Source organism: Notechis scutatus, chromosome 3 (assembly GCF_049901735.1).
Source record: "Notechis scutatus isolate UNSWTSFEM ecotype Mainland chromosome 3, rNotScu1.2, whole genome shotgun sequence".
Lineage (NCBI taxonomy): Eukaryota > Metazoa > Chordata > Lepidosauria > Squamata > Elapidae > Notechis > Notechis scutatus.
In genome coordinates, this window is record NC_142011.1 from 162,939,845 (window position 1) to 162,964,052 (window position 24,208).

At 38.6% G+C, this 24,208-nt stretch overlaps 1 protein-coding gene across 3 annotated transcripts in view; it reads left to right on the forward strand.

The window, feature by feature from the left end:
• LAMA3 (laminin subunit alpha 3) overlaps nt 1-24,208 on the forward strand; it is a 139,536-nt gene that overhangs the window by 110,157 nt on the left and 5,171 nt on the right. For 2 of the 3 annotated variants that reach the window (XM_087961635.1, XM_087961632.1), the window contains exons 59-70: nt 659-792; nt 3,553-3,697; nt 7,356-7,472; nt 14,888-15,015; nt 16,174-16,294; nt 16,568-16,708; nt 16,824-16,954; nt 17,328-17,459; nt 18,690-18,831; nt 21,836-21,999; nt 22,611-22,800; nt 23,894-24,037. In XM_087961635.1, coding sequence (XP_087817761.1) covers nt 659-792; nt 3,553-3,697; nt 7,356-7,472; nt 14,888-15,015; nt 16,174-16,294; nt 16,568-16,708; nt 16,824-16,954; nt 17,328-17,459; nt 18,690-18,831; nt 21,836-21,999; nt 22,611-22,800; nt 23,894-24,037 — 1,689 coding nt within the window. The remainder of the gene's footprint in view (nt 1-658; nt 793-3,552; nt 3,698-7,355; nt 7,473-14,887; nt 15,016-16,173; nt 16,295-16,567; nt 16,709-16,823; nt 16,955-17,327; nt 17,460-18,689; nt 18,832-21,835; nt 22,000-22,610; nt 22,801-23,893; nt 24,038-24,208) is intronic. The other variant, XM_087961634.1, reaches the window with a different exon arrangement.

The following is a 24,208-nucleotide window of genomic DNA, read 5'->3' on the forward strand; positions in this document are numbered from 1 at the left end:
ATTCTAGTAAATATTTTTTTAACCATATTTTCCATAAATTTGCAACCAAGAATTCTATTATTCCTTATCACAGAGACAATAACACACCTCATAAGACTTATATGCATCTTTTATCATCAGTAGGCTAGTTAGAATCTCAATTACATTCCAAAAAGCTCTCATGTTTGCTGTTTGATATAATAAAAAATTATCCCGTTAGATGGGACACTCAGGGGATAATTGATTTTGCATACTTATTGATCAGCTGAAGAGTAAACACTAATTGTCTCATGATTTTCTCTGCCTGTTTTCTTTATTCTGAAGAAGGAGTATAACTGCATGGTTGACTTCAAAATAGGCTGGAGGAATTGAGAATGTGAGATTTTTAGTTATTAGGGCAAACATTCAGTGAATCAGTAAATCCCAAATATTCAAAATTATTTTTGCAATCTTAAAAACTAAAACCTTTCTTTTTAAGTTCTTTTAATTAAGAATTAGAATTTTAAGGATATGGAATACTGAATGTAATTGTAATAGTTGGGTCTGTGTAATGCAATAATGAAAATGTATCAGAGGCTACAGAATCTCATGGCAATTGCAATTTCTATGTTTATACAGTACTGGGCATTGAAATTTGCCGCTTTTTTTTTTTTTTTGAAAAGTGTTCTTATTCTTACAGCCTCCGAGTGTACTGGACTATCCACATTATGAAGGTTGCGTTGAATTAGATAGCTTAAATGACAGAATTTTCAGTCTGTACAATTTCAAGAGGACTTTTAATCTTAATACTACTGTGGTGCAACCGTGCAGGAGGTAATATTTTTTTTTCTAAATGTGTTTTAGATAATTATCAATGTGGAATGTTGTCAAGCACAATCTATCACATTCTGTTTCTCCTATTCAAATATGGATATTTATTATCAGCTTTTGAAAGCTTCTATGTATCTTATTCAGATTTTAAGTTGGTCATGTACACAGCCATGCTACTCCTTGTTCTTGTACCTATTGAAATCTGATCTACAATAAAGTATTCCCCTCCACTTATTTAGAATGTTATTAATTATCTGTAAGGTCAAATATGGGTGGCTGAAGCTTTCAGTGAGCTGTTATTATGATTTTCGGGGATCTATATGATGAAACCATGTAAACCCTACAAAAGGGCAGAAGTATTTTCTGACAAATGATCAGAATTAATATTGAAGGACTCCTTTAGGGTTTGAGCTTGGGTAAACTAAGTGCCCTCTGGGGTTCTTGACTGAGACATCCTCTGAGATGACATTTTCAGAATATCCTTCAGAGCATATTGACTCCAATGGTCATACCTTGGAGATGCAGTCAATGCAAAGTGTAAAGTGTAAAGCAGGGGTGTCAAACTCGCATCGTCATGGTGGCATCATGTGACTTTTTCCTCTTCGCTAAACTGGGCATGGGTGTGGCCAGCGCATGATGCATCTGGCCCGTGGGCTGTGAGTTTGACAGCCCTAGTGTAGAGCCACATGGAAGAAATGACAAAAACTGCATGGTGCGAATGTGATTCAAGCCTTAATCTTTTTCTACATGTATTGTGGCAATATGTACATGTATTAAAGGGATGGAAGTTATGGCACAGTGCTTTTTTTTTTTTTTAAATAAAAGAGGTAAATCTATGGATGCCTCTGGGTTAGGTTCATTTCTGAGACCAGTGTATGATATGGGCTGGCATAGGATAGACATTTTATTACCACTTGAAGAATGCAGTCACTGAGAGCAGAAGAAGTTAGACATTGGACTAACAACAGTTAAACTTATTCACAATTTCTTTTCTGTATGCCAAACTTCTCTTTCACATTTATAGATCTTATATTTCAATTCTCACTGAGATTCAGTTAAAATGTTACATGCATTCTCTTACTTTCCTTATTCTGTGATTGAGCTATCACATTGCATTAAGCCCATGATGGTGAACCTATGGCATGCAGAGCCATTTGTGCCAGCACGTGAGCCGCAGGCAAACTTACTTCACTACGCATGCACGTGCCTCACAGTTGATTTTCGGCCTGTTTGAAGGAAAGCCTTTGCAGGCCGAAAAATAGGCCCGTTTCATCACTTCCTGTGTTTCCGGAAATACTGGAAGTGATGAAGCGGGCCCATTTGTCATCCTGCAAAGGCTGCAGAAGTTTTCCTAAAGTCTCTGGGAGGCCGAAAATCAGCTGGGAGGCACAGTGCAGGTAAGAGGGCAGCGTGGGGGGGCATGGGGGGGATTGCACGCGCATGCGCAGGGGGCGTGGGGGGTGCGCATTGCCTTCTGGGTGCTGGCATGTGAGAGTGTGCGCACAAGCGCGTGCACAATTTTTGCACAGGAGCCCAAAAAGGTTAGCCACCACTGCATTAAATATGTTTGCTTTTGATTCCATGTGGATTAGCCTTACGAGATAAGTCCAGATGAGAAACACACCCAGACATTCGAGTTCTATCTTTATTATAAGATTACATTAATTATTCTATAGTCTGAAAATAAATCTCTGTTCCCTCAGTTTTACAATCCAAGAAACTAAGGAGCATTCCTTCTGACATGTTTGCCATACCTACATTCTTTTTGCTGGCTGAGCTATCTCTTATCTGACCCTTGCCTAGTCTATAGCTCTTCTACCTGTCTCTCCAAGATCATTCATACACGCCATTAAAGTATATTAGATGGGACTTTGCATAAACAATTGGATCAAGTCTTCCTTTCAAAACTTTGAACTGAATTGCTTAATTGATTCAAAGTGACAGATTAAGTGGATGCCTTCAAATAGATTTAGAGTTTGATTAACTATTGTGCAGGTGCTATAGGTTTCTTATTGAAGCAACTTGATCCACACACATGAAATCAAAGTTGAATTGCAATTGTATTCTATTTATTTGATATATATATCCCACCTTCCTTTGGGATACTTTTTCCTTCAATCCCCCACCCTCCCAATGCACTGGGGTACTGAAATACTGTGTAAGTGATCCCAAGTCACTCAGTAAACTTTAGTGGCTGAAAATGAAGAACCTGAGTTCCCTATCCTAGTTTAGTCTTTGAGCCACTATCCCATCTCTTTGAGCCATGTTTAAGCTTCTTAACAAGCTCTTTATGAGATCCCACTGATCGTGATTTTGAAACAAGGACTGGTGCTCAGCATGATGTTTGAATTGTGACTTATTCAATAAATATATTTGAAACAAAAATAGCTTAGTGTAACTTGTGAGGCAAGTTTTGAAATTCAAAGAAATGTATACAACTGCAGGATGAAGAAAGATAAAGAAGTTTGGTTAACTTGCAATTTCTTCTCAGCTTTATTTTCTTCTCCGCTTTATTTTTGAATTCATAAAACCAATTGTAAGATATTATTTAAACTTCATAAATGTGTAAGTGTTAAAAACAATAAGGAGGAAACAAATATCTGTGAAGTATTGACGTAGCTTTCACATATAGTTTATTTCCTTATGAAGGGAAACACCATTTTCACTTAGCTTGACTGTTTTCTTTATTTAAAACATTTCTTGATATATCAGATATGCTTGGTAGGATGGTAGCATTTTCATCTGCAAATTTCTATATTTCAGATACAGAGAACAATCTGATGAATTTTACTTTGAAGGCATAGGTTATGCACATATCAAAGTTTCTTCAGACTCAGCAAACATAAGATATGAACAAACCATTCAAACTACTTCAGATGTCGGGTTGGTGTTCTTTGCAGAAAATCAGGTAATTAATATTCATGTAAATGTTTCCAGGCAAAGTGGAAAGTGGGGAAGAAGAGGAAGGAAGGAAATTAGGCACAGGGAAAGGAAGATCCATACAGATAAATTGTTCTGAAACAATGTAAATAGGTCAATACTAACCCAAAATTAGTATCAAATTATTGAAAATAATTTGAAACACAGATTCAAATAACTGATTGTTTCAGATTCACTGTATTAACATACACTGTATTGTTTGAAAAATTATTCATAAACAGTTTTAATAGTTTTGTGATATAAAGAAACAGACTTGGTGGAAGTGTATCTCAGAGATCTATTATATATGTATTTATGTACAGAATGTATGTATGTATATTTGTATAGTATGTTTGTGTATGTATGTACATTATACTCTTCAATCCAGGGTCTAAATTTCATCCATAGAAAGAAGATCATTCTTAATCCATTTAAATCTTTTTTCTTTCCTGTTAAGGGATGATGTTGTCCTAAATGCATCTGGGAAAAGCTTCAAAATACCCAATTATTTTATTCATAGTTTAAGACTTAAATAAACAAGAATAACTGCTTAAATTTTTTAATGAAAATTTATAGAAAGTGTCTAGCAAATCAGTGGTCACCAGAAGCCTCATTCATTCCATTATGTGGAGTTTGTTGGCGGACGAAGTTGTCTTCTGAGTTGGGGCCATCTGAGTGGGAAAATTGAGCTGTCGGTTTGTATTTTGCACCCATCTCCAGGGTCTCTTCAATAATATTTGATTTAAACAATAGTAAAGGCATCTCATAAAATAATTCTATTAACTAGCATAATCCCAAAAGAAGGGGAATAATTTGTAAAATATTATATATATATATATATATATATATATATATATATATATATATATATATATATATATATATATATATATATATATATATATGTATGTATGGTGTTCGGCTTGGTTGGGTATTTTCCCACGTCATTGTAGTTGTTCTTTTAAAGTTGTAGCGACGTTTCAGCAGAATCTCATCTGCCATCATCAGGCTTCTGTATTGTGTCCGTCTGTGAGTCAGACTTTTACAGTGGTTTCAGATTTGAATTTGGGGCAGCCTATTGCTGTGCCAGAATGGTTTTTTCTTCATCCTGATTGGTTGGGAGTCTTGGTCTGTGTTTATTGGTCTCGGAGTTTGCTGTGTTCTGCTTGATTGGTGTCTCTAATATCTTCTGTCTGTTTTTGGCTCTTTTTGTATCTTGATTGGCTGGCAGCATTGTGTTGCTTTAATGGAGGCCTTTAGTGCAGCTTGGCTTCGGGTAAATGGACGGCTATCATTAGTTAGGAAGCTGGGTTTCATCTGGGTGCCTGGTTGGGATGTGTTTGAGCTGGAGGTATCAGGGGATCTGTTTGTGCCCAGGTGTTTGCCTGGCTTGTGGTGTGGAGATTTTTTTTTTGTGAGTGCAGGCTTCCAAATGATTGACAGCCTGGTGGAATCATCTCTTCTATTCATGCTTTCTGGTCTTTTTCAATCTCTATGGCTTCTCTGATGATTCTGTGATTAGGGTTTTCTATAGTGGCCAGGGTTTTGGTGCCATTGAAGTTGATGCTATGACCTGTGGCTTCCATGTGTTGGACTAGTGAGGAAGTGTGTTCCAGCTTTTTGACTTTAAAAGAACAACTACAATGACGTGGGAAAATACCCGAACCAAGCCGAACACCATACATGTAAGTACCAGCGAAAACTTAAGAAAACATATATATATATATATATATATATATATGGATCTTTAGTTATTCGGGTTCTCTCAGCAGTAAGATTCAAAGTATCTAGGCAGCGTTTGGCGAGGTCCACTCGCCATCTTCAGGCTGGTGCTTTCGGCTTAGTGCCAGTGCAAGCACTGCTTGCACTGGCACTAAGCAAGCACCAGCCTGAAGATGGCGAGTGGGACCGCCAAACGTGCCTAGATACTTGAATCTTCGTGGAGAGCCCGAATAACCAAAGATCCACATACAAATACCCGAGAACCTCAGAAAACAAATATATATATATATATATATATATATATATGGTGTTCGGCTTGTTAGGTATTTTCCCACGCCGAACACCATACATGTAAGTACCAGCGAAAACTTAAGAAAATATATATATATATATATATATATATATATATATATATATATATATATATATATATATTGAAATGTTGAAAATTTACTTTCTCAGCTGTAATTTGCATAATATCTGTTAACTGCAATAAATTTAGTTTATTTAATAAATTTATTAAATAAATTTATTTAATAAATTTAGTTTATTTAATAAATCCATTCAGGAATATACTTAGTAATATATATTTTACTATGTAGAAGTATAAATAGATATAAAACTACAATAGTGCAAACATCTTCATTGTTTTTCTCACTGTCCTAGGAATATTAAAATATGGCATGAAAAGTTATAAAGCCATAAACTGTGGAGCTGAAAAATGCATGTAACTTAGATTTCATAGTATTTTCTGAATCTCAGTTTTCAGATCTTAACATTGTGTCAAGCAGATCACCTTAATAATACCTCCTGAGCCCTTATGATGCCAACTGCATTGAAGTTTTTGGAACATAACCTTAATTTTCTCACAACTTTATGCTAAGTCATTTGTTTTGGGGTTGTTGTTTTTTTGCTAAGTAAATGGAAAATTGATCATTATACTGTCTGAGTATAGATATAAAGATCAGACTGAGCACTCAGATCCAATCCCTGATGCTTCATGAGCTACTGCCTCACTTGAAGAAAAGATATAGGAAGGGTGGTTGAGTTTGAATGTCAGTAAGCAAAATGCAAGGTTCATCTGTTAGAATCCCTGCTCTTTTAGTTCATATATTTTGCTAGTCTTGGCCTATGTTCAAACAAATGCAGGACGATTGTTGCCTGTGTTCATGAGCATGTGTTCATGACTACAGAAAATACGACTTCAGCAACAGAGTGGTCAATGTTTGGAATACTCTACCTGACTCTGTGGTTTCTTCCCCCAACCCCAAAAACTTTAACCTTAGACTGTCTACTATTGACCTTCACCCCCTTCCTAAGAGGCCTGTAGGGGGCGTGCATAAGCACACCAATCGTGCCTACTATCCCTGTCCTACTGTTTCTTTTTATTTTTCTTATAAGTATCTATCTCATGTATTCAAAACTATGTTTATTCTTATACCTGTATCTTGTAAGCAATTGACAAATCAAATAAATAAATAAATGTATAAAATTCCTATTTCAGGTTCCAGATCTTCTAATTATCTGGTGATAGAAACTAGTAGTCCAAAAGACAAAGCAGAAAGATGCATTATTTCTTTATTATGGCTTTCTCATAGAATAAAAATGAAAAATATTTGGATTTGTAGTTAGATGTGGAAATGTTGCTTTTTATTGGCTTCAATCAGTCATTCCCACCAATACTCTCCAGTTGTTGCACAATAATGTTTAGAATTGTAGTTCAGCAAATCTGTGGGAAAAGATTGTCCTCTTTCTCTTCCTAAGGAACAATGCATTTTTTTTCTTTTAAATATGAAAGCTGAAACAATCAGACTATTAGGAAAAGATATATATATTCGATGTTATTTAGAATAAAAGAAAATATGCCTTTCAGTTAATGCCTATTTGTTTATTATTTTGCATAAAACATTATTTCTGGATTATAGGACAAGTTTATTAGTTTACGAATTGAAAATGGCAGCCCAATATTCACATACAAAGTTGATTCACAACCTCCGAGAGAAATATTAAATGGAAGCATGAACAATGTAGCAGAAAATTCGGTAAGTTTCTCTGCACAAAACAATCTCAAGAGTTGTTATCATTATGAAAATGCTTACTTATACCCCTTTGTAATATGCTATTTCATTAATCTTAGCTACATATATGGACATTTTAAAAGTTTACTCTTAAAACAAATATGTGGCATTGCTTCCAAATGTATATGTCAGCATAAGGAAGCATTATGTAGGAGATTGGACACCACCAAATTTGTCATATTTTGGCTTTGCCCCTCCAGACAAAAAGTTCCCAGGAAGTTGGATTAACATGTTTGGAAACCTCCATATTATCAGACTCTTGATATCAGAAGGTTCTAAGACAGTCTTGCTCAACCTTAGTGTCATCAGGTATGCAGAAGATGGGTGGGTTCCAACATCTAGGTGTCAGCATTCAAGGGAAGATCCATTCCTGTCAGTAACTCCAAGACACATGTCATCTCAAAGTACTTTTATTAGAACAGTACCTGGCACATACTGGGGAAATCCGGAACTAAATCTTCCCGGCTTCCCCACAAAGTCCCACGCTACAACCCATCCCCTTTTTTCTTCATCACCAGATCATGTGCACCAATTTTTTTCAGATTCCGCATTATATTTTCTCAAACACCTTAAATGTAGGGTTTTTAAGAACCCGAAGTGTCCCTCCAGCCGTGAGTTGTGGCTACGCTTTAGTACCATTAGTCTTAGGTTTGCAGGTACATAAAGTTTAGTTCCTTTTCAAGCCAGTTCCTCATTCATTGCTAATTTGGTTTGATGCCCCACAAACCAGGGATTGGTCAATAGGGCTGCTTTCAACTCCGTGGTCAGTTTGTCTTCCAGGTGTTTGGGGTTGTGGTTGGCTTGGCCTCGAGTGGTTATTTGGCCTGCCAATTGAGCTTCTGATATCAAAGCCTGCACTATTTCCTCTCAGTGACTGTCAAACTGGGGTTTCCTGGACAGGGCGTCCGCCAATATATTTTTCCCTCCGGGGATATACTGTATTTCATGTTGAAGTTGAACTGCTTGAAGTATTGAGCCCAGCGGACTTGTTTAGGTGATAGTTTCCGAGGTGTCTTTAGAGCCTCGAGGTTCTTGTGATCAGTCCACACCTCAAACGGTTCCTTGACCCCTTCTAGAAATGCCTCCAAGTCAACAAAGCCCATCGTACTGCAAATGCTTCTTTCTCCCAGACCTCCCATCTTCGCTCTGTGTCCATTAGCTTTTTGGACACATAAGCACAAGGCATCAGTCAGTTCTGAGAGTCCTTTTGTAGCAGAATAGCCACTACCGCCACATCACTAGCATCAGCTTGGACTATAAAAGGTCTGGTTGGGTCTGGGTGCTAGAGAATGGGCTCAGCTGCAAAGAAGCGTTTTAAGGTTTCAAAAGCTTTCTGATAGTCCATTGTCCAAGCAAGGGGTTGACTGGACTTCGGTTTGGTGGGTGAAGGGTCCATTTTTAATAACTCTGTCAAAGGGCGGGTAACCTTGGCAAAAGAAGGAATGAGTTGTCTATAGAAATTGGCAAAATCCAAAAAGCTTTGAAGTTGCTTTCGTGTTTTGGGGGGTTGCCAGTCCAGCACGGCTTTCACTTTTCCAGGGTCCATCTCAATTCCCTGGTTGGATATTTGATAGCCTAAGTAATCCAGAGACTCCTTGTGGAATTCACATTTTGACAGTTTTACACATAACTTGTCGGCCAAAAGTTTTTTCAGGACTTGTCTGACCAATTTGACATGTTCCTCAATGGTTTCACTGAATATAAGGATGTCATTCAGGTAGACGAGGACCCCTGGTACAGGTGCAGATGTAACACTTCATTAATGAGTTGCATAAATACTGCGGGGCCCCCATGAAGTCCGAAAGGCATGACTTGGAATTGGAAATTAGGGCTGTTAAAGGCTGTTTTTCATTTGTCTCCCTCTTTTATGCAGACCAGTAATAGGCTTCTCACAGATCTAGCTTGGTGAAGACCTTGCCTTTTGACAGGTGGTTTAATAAATATTTCATAAGGGGGAGAGGATACATGTTTTTGACACACACGGCATTCATGCCCCTAAAATCAACACATAATTTCAATCTGCCATCATACTTTTCTTTGAACAGCATTGGAGCAGCCAACTTAGATTTGGCAGGTTCAATGAAACCTCTGTCCAAATTGCTATCAATGAATTTCCTCAATTCAGTCATTTCAGCTGGTGTCATGGAATACATCTTTGGTTTTGGCAGTTTTGCCCTGGGTTCTAATTCTATGGCGCAATCCATGGCTCGATAGGGCGGTAAAACATTACATTCCTCTTCACTGAATGCCTCAGCCAAGTCTCTATATTGTTTGGGCACTTGGGGAGTACCTGGAAGAAGGTCTGAGGCGGTGGTTGCTGCTTCAGTTTCTGGGCCCGGGTTGGATGGTGGTTTCTTAGTGGGAGGAAGTGGGGCAGTGCTCCACTCCAATAATGATTTTTTGGAATCCATCCTCCCACTTGATGGTAGCAGCCCATTTATCTAGCCAAGCAAGTTCCAATATGACAGATTCTGACATTCTTGGAGCTACTATAAAACATATGAGTTCGCGGTGAGGACCCATCTCCAGTTTGATTAACTCTGTCATTTGGGTGGCTGGGGTCCCTCCAATTAATGTCCCGCCCACTCGTTCAAATCTGATTGGGTGTTTTAGTGGTTTAGTTTTTATGCCCAATTGTTTGTTCTGCTTATTAATATTTGGATGGCATAAAGCAGACAGATCAACTCCACAAATCATCCATACAAAGTCTTTTTTATTGGTTCATCAGGCATCCTTTCAACTCACATTTATGATGAGGTTCTCTTTAATGTCCAATCCTTTGCATGTCTGAATTGTGGTGTACAAAGATAAGGTCTCAACCCCATGATGATTGAAGCAGCTGCATGGTAATAGATTCAGGCAAGAGTAAGGGAGCCTCCGCCAACCCAATTGGGTCAATTTAGTGACCAATCAGGGTTACAGATGTGACCACATTACATTGACTACATTTCCCAGGATACCTTAACTACATTTACGATGATGCATTCCCTTAAGGGGACAGCTCACAATTCCTAACTAACTATCCCAAATCCCACTAACTCTAAACTGTCTGGACAGCACGTGCCCAATTGTTCAACGATGGGGAGCCCAATAAGGCATCTAGAGCATTTGGTATCTATGACAGCTTCTAATTCCCCTGCCTCCCCATGTCAGGCACCACTAACTTCACTTTGACGATAAAAGGTGTGATGGGTGCACTCACCATAGGATCATCTTTGTCAGTGGGTTGTCCAGGGAGGCTGTGTTGGTCTGGAAGTTTGTTGCTCCCTTCTGCATGGAGAGGACCTTCTATGGTGTGTCTAGCAAAGCGGTTAGTGTCAGGGGGCTTTCCTTGACTTTTCCGCCCCCTGGTGGCTGTATCAGACCTCAGTTGTGGAGCTTGTAAAACAGGTGCGGGGGCCAGACAGTTGGCTGCTCTATGGCGACCCTGTCCACAATGATAACACTTTATCATTCTGGTGGTTTGGGTGGAGGCAGGTTCAGCAGGTCTGGTCAGCTGTCGCCTGGCCACAGCTCTCCTACGAAGGCCTTCAGGTAGGGGTCTTTTTGTTGGTTGATGTCGCGGTCTAAATTCAGGGTGGCCACCTACCATGTTTGCAGGGTCTCTGGTATTCCCCTAATGTCACAGGCCTTCTTTACTTTTGGGTCAATGGCATTTTTAAAATAGTGCAAGATTAATTTTTCAGGCCAATCTATGAGGTGGCTTGCGACCCTTCTAAAGTCCCATATAAAATCTGATAAGGGTTGCTTGCCCTGTTTCATTTCCATTAATTTGTCCTCATTTTCAGCCACTGTCTCGATTCTCAAATCTGAGTCTCAGCAATTGAAGAAACACATTGACATCCTGTAGTGCTGGGGCCTGTTCATAGTGCAATTGCACCACCCAGTCAGAAGCATCCCCCTCATTCATCCCATCTGTTATTGCAGTAACTAAATCACGTTCGGTTGCATATTGGTCTCCAAATTGGTGTATGTGAGACCAGATTTGAGTGAGGAAATAAGATAAATGTTCATGGTGCCCATCAAAATTGGCCTTGAACTGCATCTGGTCTGGCCTCATTCCCTGCATGAGGAAAGGTGGGTGGCTGCTTCCTGATGCCTGTACAGATCTCTTTGTTGGGAAGGGATCGCTGATTCTCTCTGGGGCCAGGACGTTGCTGGCACTGGCATCCACTGGTACTGAATCCACCCTTGACCAGGATAAAATCGCCACCCTGGAGGGATACTTTCTGCAAGGGGTAAATTTCCTTTTGGGTGTGGGGGAGAAGGACGTGGAGATTGCAACATACCTGTTGTTGTCTGCATCTCTCGTTTCTCCCTTGTAATTCGATCCTGTTGGCCTTCTGATATAATTGGACTCCACACTTCCAATATGCCTCCTTTGCAGTATGTAAAAGGCTTAATGGGATGAATTCTCCGGGCAGCTTTTCTCCGGTCCGTCTGACAACTTCTCCAGGAATCTGTTTCTTCGGGCTGGCCTCCTAAATCTTGCCTCTCTTCCGCATGCCTTAACTCCTCCAAAGGGGGGCTGGGGGATTCAATTAACCTTCCAGTGCCCCCCCCCCCCAATGCCCTTCTGTCTCACCTCCCATATTGGCTGATTCTTCGGATTGATCCATTGAAGGAATAAATCCTGGGGTTTAGCACCCCTGATAGCTCCCTCTTGGGAGAGCTGAAAGTTGTTACAGTTCCGGATTATTGTCAGTGTTCCAGGGAAGATCCATTCCTGTCAGTAACTCCAAGACACACGCCATCTCAAAGTACTTTTTTTAGAACAGTACCTGACACATACTGGGGAAATCCGGAACTAAATCTTCCTGGCTTCCCCACAAAGTCCCAAGCTACAACCCATCTCCTTTTTTCTTCATCACCAGATCACGTGCACCAATCCCAAAGTAAGTTTTAATTCTTTCTGCGCAATACTCTGTAACCTTGAACTATCAAAAATAATATATTTTGTCTACTAAGAGCTACTCAATTAACATCACCCCCTCCCACTTTCTTCAACTATGTGGCAGCAATGAATTCCATAGCTGACACTAGGCTTCTCAGTAATGACTATGCTAGCTAGAGAATTCTAGGAGTTGAAAACTGCACTTAGCTTGGGAAAGCCTAAACATGATTTAATATTCAGCAGAGTGTTTATGTGAGAGGTAGGAAATGGACAGGGTCAGCCAGCAATGAAGAAATGTCTCCAGTAGCAGTTGGTGAAGAACAGTACTCTTTTCCTATTCCTCCTGAATAAACAAAACCATTTTCAGGTTGTTGAACCATCATCCTGTTAACTACTAGCTCAGGTATATATATATATATATGTATGTATATATATGTGTGTGTGTGTGTGTGTGTGTGTGTGTGTGTGTGTGTGTGTGTGTGTATATATATATATATATATATATATATATATATATATATATATATATATATATATATAATTTTCTTAAGTTTTCGGGGTACTTACATGTATGGTGTTCGGCTTGGTTCGGGTATTTTCCCACGTCATTGTAGTTGTTCTTTTAAAGTTGTAGCAACGTTTCAGCAGAATCTCATCTGCCATCATCAGGCTTCTTCTATATATATATATATATATATATATTTGTTTTCTGAGGTTCTCGCGGTATTTGTATGTGGATCTTTGGTTATTCGGGTTTTCTCCCGCGTAAGATTCAAAGTATCTAGGCAACGTTTCGGCGAGGTCCCACTCGCCATCTTCAGGCTGGTGCTTTCGGCTTAGTGCCAGTGCAAGCAGTGTGTGACCGGAGCTGCCATCTCTCTATATATACAAGTGGTGGGGGATGGTGTGCTGGGCTGGTTGGCTGTGCTGCAGCCTCTTGATTGGTTGATGGAGTTGATGTTGGTATAATGGGCTGTGTAATGGCCTTTTGTTGTAGAGATATCCTGGATCTTGTGCTGTCATCTACTGAGATTACAACGCAAGACCCAGGATACCACAACAAAAGAACTCACAAGCCCATCACACAACCCATTACCCAAGCCGTTAAAACACAAGAGGCTAACGACCCAGGAGATGACAGCACAAGATCCAGGATATCTCTACAACAAAAGGCCATTACACAGCCCATTATACCAACATCAACTCCATCAACCAATCAAGAGGCTGCAGCACAGCCAACCAGCCCAGCACACCATCCCCCACCACTTGTATATATAGAGATGGCAGCTCCGGTCACACACTGCTTGCACTGGCACTAAGCCGAAAGCACCAGCCTGAAGATGGCGAGTGGGACCTCGCCGAAACGTTGCCTAGATACTTTGAATCTTACGCGGGAGAAAACCCGAATAACCAAAGATCCATATATATATATATATATATGTGTGTGTGTGTGTGTGTGTGTGTGTGTGTGTGTGTATGTATGTATGTATGTATGTATGTATGTATGTATGGCATTCAGCTTTGTTCGGGTATTTTCCCACGTCATTGTAGTTGTGCTTTTAAAGTTGTAGCAACGTTTCGGCAGAATCTCATCTGCCATCATCAGGCTTCTGTATAGTGTTCATCTGTGAGTCAGACTTTTACAGTGGTTTTCAACTATTCTATAGTAGTTGAGAAATATTTATCTATAGTTCCATCTGCACATATGGAAAGGCAAGTTTGAAGAATAGTCTCAGAATCCAAGCCTAGGGATACTTGTCAGGAATCATTTTAGAACTCGGATGGAGTAGCAGTTAAGAGATAATCTGTGAAAATCAGTAAATCTTTTTTTCAAATTCCATTTTGTAGCCATTCTTTAACAAAAGTCCATTTATTCTTTTATTGCTATATTAACCAAGGGTCTGCACTATCTTATATCTTTCTCACATTCAGTTAATTGGTCTTAGAGATTTAAACAATTTTAAATCCTCATTAGGACTTGATGGTATCAAAATAAAAGGTAATAGGAGAAAAGATTGGCATAATGCAGAAGTTCCTTTGTCGTTCAAGGGAACTGCTTTTAAGTCATTATTTGAGGGTAAGGGGGCAAAATGAAAATGCTTTATGTTTGTTGGCCATATCAACATTTTCTACCTTTTAGAAAAGAACTAGAAGCTAATATATCTTTCTTGCAAAGTTTGTGCTGGGGCCTTTAAAAAACCCTCTATTTTAAAAGAGCACTTCGGGTTTCCTCTCCGCTGATTTTATCTTGCTGATTTTATGTTTCCTATTGAGTAAATATACTTTGGTATTGTCTTAATTTTTGTTTTTTACCTATAATATTAATAGTTTATTGTTTGAATTAATTATTAAAAACTAATTCAAAATATATAAAAAGGCACAATATTGGTAATAATACACTACTTGTCACTGTAAATGTTGAAAATCATAATGAAATAGTGCATAACACAAAAAGCTTTAAATCTGATTTTTTTATTTGTTTCAGGTTATTTTACACATTTCCCCCAAACAATATATTTTGGGAATTGACAAACTTAGATTATATGCCATCGTGAAGACATTTCATTTTAATTCATATTACTTGGGAGGAATTCCGACCTCTCTAAGAGAACGGTGAGTGACAACCATCTTGAAGTTAGGGACTGGTGCAGAGTGGTGAGGGTGTGCATGTTAGGCCCTGGCCATGCTGAATGCATTCTGGCCCCTGGATTGTGGTTTAGCTAGAGACTGTTGCCTTTCTTGGGTTTGGAATTGATGTCTGGTATGGATATTGTCATCATCTAGAAGCAACATTATATAGTGACTGAGGTGCATTTGGCTTGATATAGGTTAAAAGTTCTTCATGCTTGATGCAAGTTAACAGCAAGAATAGAACATCCAGCTGGATGACTAAATAATTCTTTCTTTCTTCTAAGCTGGAATGAAGAATTTTTAAGTAAAGTTTTTCTTTCTGGAAATTGAGCTTGCCGTTCAAATGATCTGGGGATAACATACAATCATAATAATTTTTTTTCCAAAAAAAGAAAGGACTTTTCAGGGGGGGGGGTGATTACAGTTTTAGAATATATATATGGATTCCAGAATTTTCCATAGTATACTTTTTTTCGTACAAAAAATGCATTTGGTATAAACATATGCAGTTATAAATAATGCTAAGAAAAGTTTATTTTCTATATATAATTTTAAAAATACCTTATTCTTTGAATAAATATATATTTTGAAGAGAAGCACACAAACATAATTTAGAGATGAGTAAGAATCATTTGTTTTCTCCTGTATGGTGAATTCTGCTTTCAACAGTCCGGTCACCACAGACACTTAGAATTAAACTTCAAACAACTTCAAAGAGGGTGTAAATTCTTTACCCTGATTTTACAGCCATTGCAAAGTTTATTTGCAGTATTTATTGGATTTTTTTTACCCCACTTTTATTATTTTTATAAATATCTTAAGGCAGTTAACATACTTAATGCTTCTTCCTTTTCCTATTTCCCCCACCAACAACCCTGTGTGTGAACTGGACTGAGAGACAGTTATTGGCCCAAAATCAACAGCTGGCTTTCATGCCTAAAGCAGGACTAGAACCATGGTCTCCTGCTTCCTAGCCTGGTGCCAAGACCAAATACTAGACCAAAGAGGCAATTACAACTGCAGATATAGTTTATGGAATTCATTCTGCTAGCGGAATGACAAAAGACAAGATATTTCCATAATACCAACTTTAAAACTGTGATTTGCTGGTTGCTGTAATTTACTTATTTTTGAAAGCAGGTTTAATATATCCACACCACCATTTCGTGGGTGCATGAAGAATATTAAAACCTCATTTGAACGTTCTATAAGCTTCTCTGACAGTTTTGGTGTCAGCAGAAAATGCCCGGATGACTGGAAGGTAAATGACTTATTTTATTACTTGGCATTACTCCATAATGTTCACAATACTTTTTATCATAATTCCTTTTAATTATTTAATCATAATGCCTCTAAATATTTCTAAAAGAAGACTTGCAATGGGATTTATGGTCCTATATGATCCAGAAATGTATAAATCTCACCATATGAGAGATCTGTTAATCTTATTATAAATAATAGAGAAGTAACCAGAATAAAGATTACTCACTTCATTTTAAAAAGAAATTATTTATCATCTACTTGTATTTTTTAGCTGATGAGAACTGCAAACTTTTTCAAGAATGGAGTTCTTGACTTAAGTGATCAAGATTTTCCATTCCCTGATAATTTCCAAGTTGGATTTGGTTTTCACACATTGGCAGATAATGGAATGCTATTAAGTTATAATATACGGGTAAGAAAGGTTAATTATCTTTTGCTGTCTTTTAAAATACAGTCAAATTGGTTTCCTACAAATGCAAAATCTCAATATTTAAAAAAATAGGTCTGTTTCTTTTTCTTCCTTTCAGCTTGCCGATTTTACCGTTTTCCTAAGAAATGGCTATGTAATTGTAAGCCTGGCTGATGAAGAAATCCAGTCTAGCAAAAAATGTGAAATTGGTTCAATGCATTACATAACAGTGATAAAAGAAGACGATACGTATGTTTGAATGATTATTGATGCTTTGGTCAAAACATAATTTTATTGTTTAATTTGATGCTTAGTTGTGAATGCTTAAACTGCATTAGAAGTAATATGTCATTGGATTTGGATTCTGAGAATGATTTGTTTTTCACAGAGGTATTTTTGAATATGACAACATTATCAATAACAAAATACAAAATTACTGTGTTGGGGTAGCATTTAGTTTGTAAGCCAAGCTACATAGTGATGTGGTATATAATGAGAACTTCAGTAACAGTTCCTAGAAGGGGATGTACAAATGATTCAATTAAATAATTAAGTATTATTTCTGTATTATAATAGTTTTGCCATGATAATTTCACTTTTATGTGCATTTTTGTCCTCCTAGGCTGAAGCTATTATTTGATGATATGCCTAACTCAAAAACAGTTGTAACTCCTGAAAGAAATTCAATGAATCGACCAATAAAACTGGGTGGAAACAACTTTGAAGGGTGTATGTCCAATATCTTTATTGAACGGTAAATCTATTATGTAATCATAGTTTATATATGGTAATCTATTTAATAGAGCAAACCACAAAAATTTCAACATGATTTTTAAAAGTACTAAACACCCAATGACCCATTGGATCATCCTTTCAGATATATTTGCAAGTGCAGAGGGACTGGCAGGGATTGTATGGGTATGGGAGCAACTTGTGACCTTCCCTGCGGAGTTTCCCATTGACTTTCTCCCTGCAAACTTCCCAGGAAGGAAGTTGCAATTCCAAACCCACTAATATGCTCCCACCATTAGCCAGTCATGTGATCTCTTTTTCCCTGCAATCTTGCCAGAATAACTCTGTTATTCTGTTCTGTTCTGCTTCCCTATTGATTTGTGGGAAGATGTTAGGGAATGTTGTAAATGAAGACCACATGACTATGGCAATGATGCTGTACAGCAGCAGTGCAGCAGCACTGAAACAGCAAGAACTTTCCAAAATTTCACTCCTGTGGGAATAATGGGTCCCTGCATTCTGTAAGTTAATGCTTTTGAGTACCTTGGTTGAAAAGGTTTGTCCTATGATGCACCGTTTCATCCAGTTAAAAGTTACAGTCACAAGAGTTTTAGTGGAATATAGATTTTCATTATGTTTTAATGACCAAACAGATTTACAAAAGCATGCCATATTAGAAGAAGATAAGGCTATATTATGCAGAGTGCCAGTCATCATTTTTTAATCAATTGTATTACTTCTGTTTTCCTTAGTGTTTTCTGGTCACCAGGAAGGGTGATCCAGGAGAAAGTATACAATATACATGTGATTAGAACTGTATCACATCATCAAATACATTTTGTAGTGTATCTTAGTGTTTTGTCTGTGCCTGTTTACTTTGAGTTCAAATCTCTAGGATCAGATAGGGTTTTGTTTCTTCTTTTTAAAAATATTTATTTAATTTTAGAAAAATACTTTGTCCTGTGTGGTCCTGGAGATTTAAATTCAAAGTAAATATGGTAGGCAGCTCTTGTCCATGCCTCTCTAAAACTTCAGTCCTTCCCTTTCCAAGTTTGCAGCTAATGTATTATTCAGATGAACAGCTAGTTCATTTATTCTTTTCCTTTTATTTTGAATATATTGAAATAAGCCTTTTTTGTTATTCCTATGATCCTTCTTTATCCATATCATGCTTTGCTTTCAGCAAGTTCTTTTTCTTAACTAATCTATATATGCAATAATCAGTATCATTATTCTTTTATCTCCATACTAGTTCACAGTCACCTGCTCAGGTTCAAAATTTAACCGATTCGGTTAGGACAAATGTGTCTCTAGGGTTTTGTATGATTCCAGAACGACAAAAGCCAATGCTGTTGAAAGAATTACCAGATACACCCCATCCAAAGATTTCAAAGGTTGGAAATTAAGTTTTGTTAAAAAATTATTTAATTTTTATGAATTCTGTTATACTGTACAACTGTATATAAAATTTGCTATTACCTATTTTTATCATGAAAAATAATACAGAAAATAAACAGCAGGACCATGTAAAATTATAAGCAACAAAAAGAATGCAACAGCAGCAGTAAAATTCAACCAAAATTTGGAAGGAATAAATCTTCACTTGATACTGAAAAATTATAAGCCTAAATACCAACTGCAACTGATAGGGGTACAATTAGAGCACATATATTCAGAACAGTGTCTGCAGTATTGTCCCATAATTAATAGCAAATTATCAACATTAAGATAGCATCTGTTCATGGGAGAGCAGTTAGAGATAATTCAATGTAATAGGTATTCCATGTCTATGCACTGATTTTAGATGAGATGGGAAACATCCTCCACCACTTGTATCTCAGAGTACAGCCTTTTCTTTTAGAGGGTGTAAAAATAGCAGCCTGGTTATAAGCTACAATTGAAACTGAAGCTCATTTTTTTGGCCACCTAATGAGAAGAGAGGACTTGTTGGAAAAAACCCTAATGTTGGAAAAGATTGAAGGCAATAGGAGAAGGGAATGGCAGAGGATGAGATGGTTAGAGTGTCATCGATGCAATGATCATGAATCTGGGCAAACTCTGGGAGATAGTGGAGGATAACCATATATGAAAGATATATGAATATATATTTATGGTATTTAATTAAAAGCAAATGGTATAAGATCCTTATAGACCCCTCTTTTTTTCTTTAACTAAAAATGACATCTCAGTAATTTTCATAAACTGATAGACTGCTGTCTTCCAATGCTGTCATTTGCAAGTGTCATCACCTTTAATAAGAATCATTCAGGATTGTAGCACTAGTCAGTAAGGATAACTTGTTCATTGAATTATAATTGTATCTATAATCCATTTATAAAACAATAAGAATAAAGTAGAATTAAGTATGTAAGTTAGTATATATACCCCCAATTTCTAAACAGTCTTCCAGTGTTAATAAAAGACTTGTTCAAACATACAAAAGGAATTCTTTAAACATGGTATAATCGTTACAGAGTGAATTTTTTTTTACATCTTATAACAATTAATTTGCAATCATAAAATCAAACAATATCCCTTTCTGTTATTTTGTTGGTTTCCAAATTAGTGGAATATAAAGTATACTTTAAAGAACAGAACAGAAGCTACCATGTTTCTCCAACAATACGGCCTCCACCAATAGGAAGCCCCACCATGTTTTATTGGCATAAAATCAAATTAAGCCCCTCCCCCCAAATTAAGCCCCATATTAAACATGCGAAATGGGGGGGGAGAGCGGGGGGGGGGGCTTGCCGTTAGTAAGTACTTTTGTTGCATGCCCGGATATGGTGCTGCCTGCGTTGGTGGGGCACTTCATATCGGGAGACCTTCCACCGTTGCTTCTCTCTTCTCCCTTGCTGCCCCTTCTCCCTTGCTGCCACGGCGTTTGGTGCAGCCACGTGCGGCCAGTCAGGGCTCCTCCCTGCAAGCGGAGCCCTGAGGAGACACTTGGCTTCAGGCGCTCCGTCTTCCCTTTGCTTTGAAGGTAAAGCAAATTATTTTACAAAGCCTCCCCTGCCCGAGAGGGCAGCCCAACCCACGTGGGGAGGCTAATTTCCGGGGCCTCTTCCGTTCCTCCCGACCTCCCTACACTGCGCGCCTCTGACGCGCTGCTCCCTTCAGCCCAGCGAGCTCTTCCACCTCAAAGAAAGGCCAGGCGGGCGGCTGCGGGCAGCAGCAGCGGGTCTGAGCCACTCGCAGCGGAAACAGCCACCACCCGTAGCCCGGCGGGGAGAACGAGCGAGGTTAGCGCCCGCCAGCCCGGGCGAGATTTGGGAACGAGGGGCAGGAGGAGGCACACACACACCCGCGGCTCACTTTCCCAGCTTTGCCCAGCCCTTACGGCTCTGGCGCGCCCTGGCGGGCAGCGAGCGCCTCCCGACGGACCCTCCGCTCATCCTGCCAGGGCCGCGCCAGAGCCGTAAGGGCTGGGCAAAGCTGGGAAAGTGAGCCGCGGTGTGTGCGTGCCTCCTCCTGCCCCTCGTTCCCAAATCTCGCCCGGGCTGGCGGGCGCTAACCTCGCTCGTTCTCCCCGCCGGGCTATGGGTGGTGGCTGTTTCGCTGCGAGCGGCTCAGACCCGCTGCTGCTGCTCGCAGCCGCCCGCCTGGCCTTTCTTTGAGGTGGAAGAGCTCGCTGGGCTGAAGGGAGCGGCGCGTCAGAGGCGCGCAGCGTAGGGAGGTCGGGAGGAACGGAAGAGGCCCCGGAAATTAGCCTCCCCACGTGGCTGGCTGCCCTCTCGGGCAGGGGAGGCTTTGTAAAATAATTCGCTTTACCTTTGAAAGCAAAGGGAAGACGGGAGCGCCTGAAGCCAAGTGTTCTCCTCAGGGCTCCGGTTGCAGGGAGGAGCCCTGACTGGCCGCACGTGGCTGCGCCAAACGCCGTGACAGCAAGGGAGAAGGAAAAGCAACGGTGGCCCGAACCCGAAGGTCTCCCGAATATCCAAGCTGTCGCCGTCCGCCCACCCACCCGAGGATGCAAGGGGGGAGAATTAAGTCACCCCCCAAAAAGACGTCCTAGCCGTTTTTTCGGGGGTCAAAAAAAAAAAAGGCCCGGCCTTATTATGTGAGAAACACGGTAGATGATACATAAAATGAGACATAAACATTTCAGAATGAAAATTTAGAAGATAATAGGATCAGATTACTGGTACTAATTAATTGAAGGATATCTCTAAAAATGTCTTAAGATCTGTGACTGGAACTAAGAAATAAAGTGAAATTTTTGATAATCCAAATAGTAATAATAGTTGTTGCCCATCCTGCCTAAAGGAGAAGTGAAATCATGATTATTATAAGAAAAATATAACCCTGAATGCTTTTCTTCATAATAAACCTCTATCTTGTATTCCTGTATTCCATCAATTCTAAATATATATATGTACATATTATTTCCATTTTCAGAAGAGGAAAAATATTGAAAAATATCTGACAGATTCAAATAGACAGCAGAACAAGAATGATTGTCCTTTACATGTTGAGTTAAATTTTGTCCCTGAAGCTTACCACTTTGGCAATAATCCAGGAACTTATTTGTTGTTTTCAGGATCCCAAACATCAACAGACAGGTAATGGGATTAATTGTTATTTTGTTCTAAATAGAAAGCAGTATCTGAAATTTAAGCCTCAGGTAAAGTCCAAACTTTTGATCCATTGGAATATATACATATATGTATACATGATCATATGTGTACGATCTCTCTCTCTCTCTTGTCCTTTCTCATACACACATTGAATGGATGTTTATATGGGAGGGCTGGCAACTAGATCCTATGTTTAGTCTTGTTGTGATACACAATGTAGACACTGTGCTGCTGTGTGAGCTTATATTTTGTGTTCCTCATTACCTTAAGTAATTTTTTTCAGACTAGGTCCTAAAGAACAAATTATGTTTAATAGAAGTAATATAAAAAGATATGGCATTTGATCATTTCTATGATAATATGGCTTCAGCTTTATGACTGCAGCCAGTTAAAATCTCTAACTTAGAAGCTCAGTAGATAATTTTTAGCAAACCCCAACTCTCTTTTACAAACATCAGAATGCAAACCAGATAAAAACTATAGAAGCAGAGCATTAATAGTAACAGAAATGAGAAGTAAAACACATTCTATTTCTACATAGCTTTCTCTTTTTCTGCATTTTCTGATTTTTATTTTTATATGTTTGTGTATTCAAGATCCCATTTTGCTGTTGATGTTCGTACATCATCGTCTAGGGGAATGGTCTTCTTCATGGGAGATCAGATGGGGAACAGATATGTTGCTCTTTACCTTTCAAAAGGACGGTATGTCCTTGCAGTTGCCTATGATGGAAAAAAGATAAAAATCAAGAGCAAAGCCAAATACAGTGATGGACAGTGGCATATGGTGAGGACGGGTGGCTTATGTTTTTTTCTAAACAGCTGTTATTTATTTATTAGAGTATATCAATTTATCACAATGTCTAGACATTCAACACCAGAAGTCAGCAATGCTTTCACTATATAAAAGGTATAATTAAAATTAGATTCCCCCCCCAAAAAAAAACAGGTTAATGAAAATCTGTTTATGTTGCAAGTTTTAAGATTGTTTTTCACTGAGATTCAAACATTCTTCTAAAAAATTTAAGTGATGATTTGATTGCTTATTGTACCCTATGACTATTAAGTGTTGTACCTTATGATTCTTGACAGCATATGCACCAAAATAAATTCCTTGCATGTCCAGTCACACTTGGCCAATAAAGAATTCTCTTCTCTTCTCTTCTCTTCTCTTCTCTTCTCTTCTCTTCTCTTCTCTTCTCTTCTCTTCTCTTCTCTTCTCTTCTCTTCTCTTCTCTTCTCTTCTCTTCTGTCCTCTCCTCTCCTCTCCTCCTCTCCTCTCTCTCCTCTCCTCTCCTCTCCTCTCCTCTCCTATTCTATTCTAATGTGTCTGTAAGAACCATGCTGCCAACCGTTATTCGATCTCCAGTTCTGTCTGTCCACTATGCTCTAGGCCCCTTCTTTTATTAAATGTTGTCAACATGTGCCACCAAAGAAACATGTCTTCTCTGTTGCAGTCCTGACCCTTCCTAGAGATAGATATATCTCCTACTCTCCAAGAATTTTGGAAGTCTCTTAAGACCTGGCTTGGTTCCTATACCTGGTGTTCGAGGATTTGGAGTACTCTGACAAACATTTCTTAAATGTTCCTGATGTGGTTCAGTGTGGGCAACCATGCTTCTTGGGTTACATATTTTAAATATTATAAGTTCCCAGAGCTTTTTTGGAATCAGGTAGCCTCAAAACCCAATATATAGTTAAATGTATAAATAGCTTCTGCTTTCAATACAACTGTGAATATTCCGCAGCATGCTGTATAGTATTTTATTTGTTTGTTGTGTTTATTTTTAAAATGTGCTTTTTAAAATCTAAGGTCAATTAAGTATTCCTTAATCACCATTTGATATGTCGGTTTAAGATTATGTTTCTCTCCTGAAAAGGTGGCATTCAGCATGAGTGAAAAGAAAATACGCCTGGTAATTGATGGTTTGAAGACTCGTGAAGAAAACCTACCATCTTCTTATCCTTATTCCCAGATAAATAGATCAATATATCTAGGAGCTGTTCCATCATTAAACATTCAGGTAAAAATGGAGAAGTTGTCCAATATGAATTTAAGTGGTTTTTTACCCCAGATTATCTATAATTGCCAAGGCAGCAAATGTTTCTTTTTCTCTTTCAATTCTTTGTTATTAACGGAAAGCTAAAGTATAATACGCATGTCATCTTTCCACTTGACTGTCGCTGGACTGTCT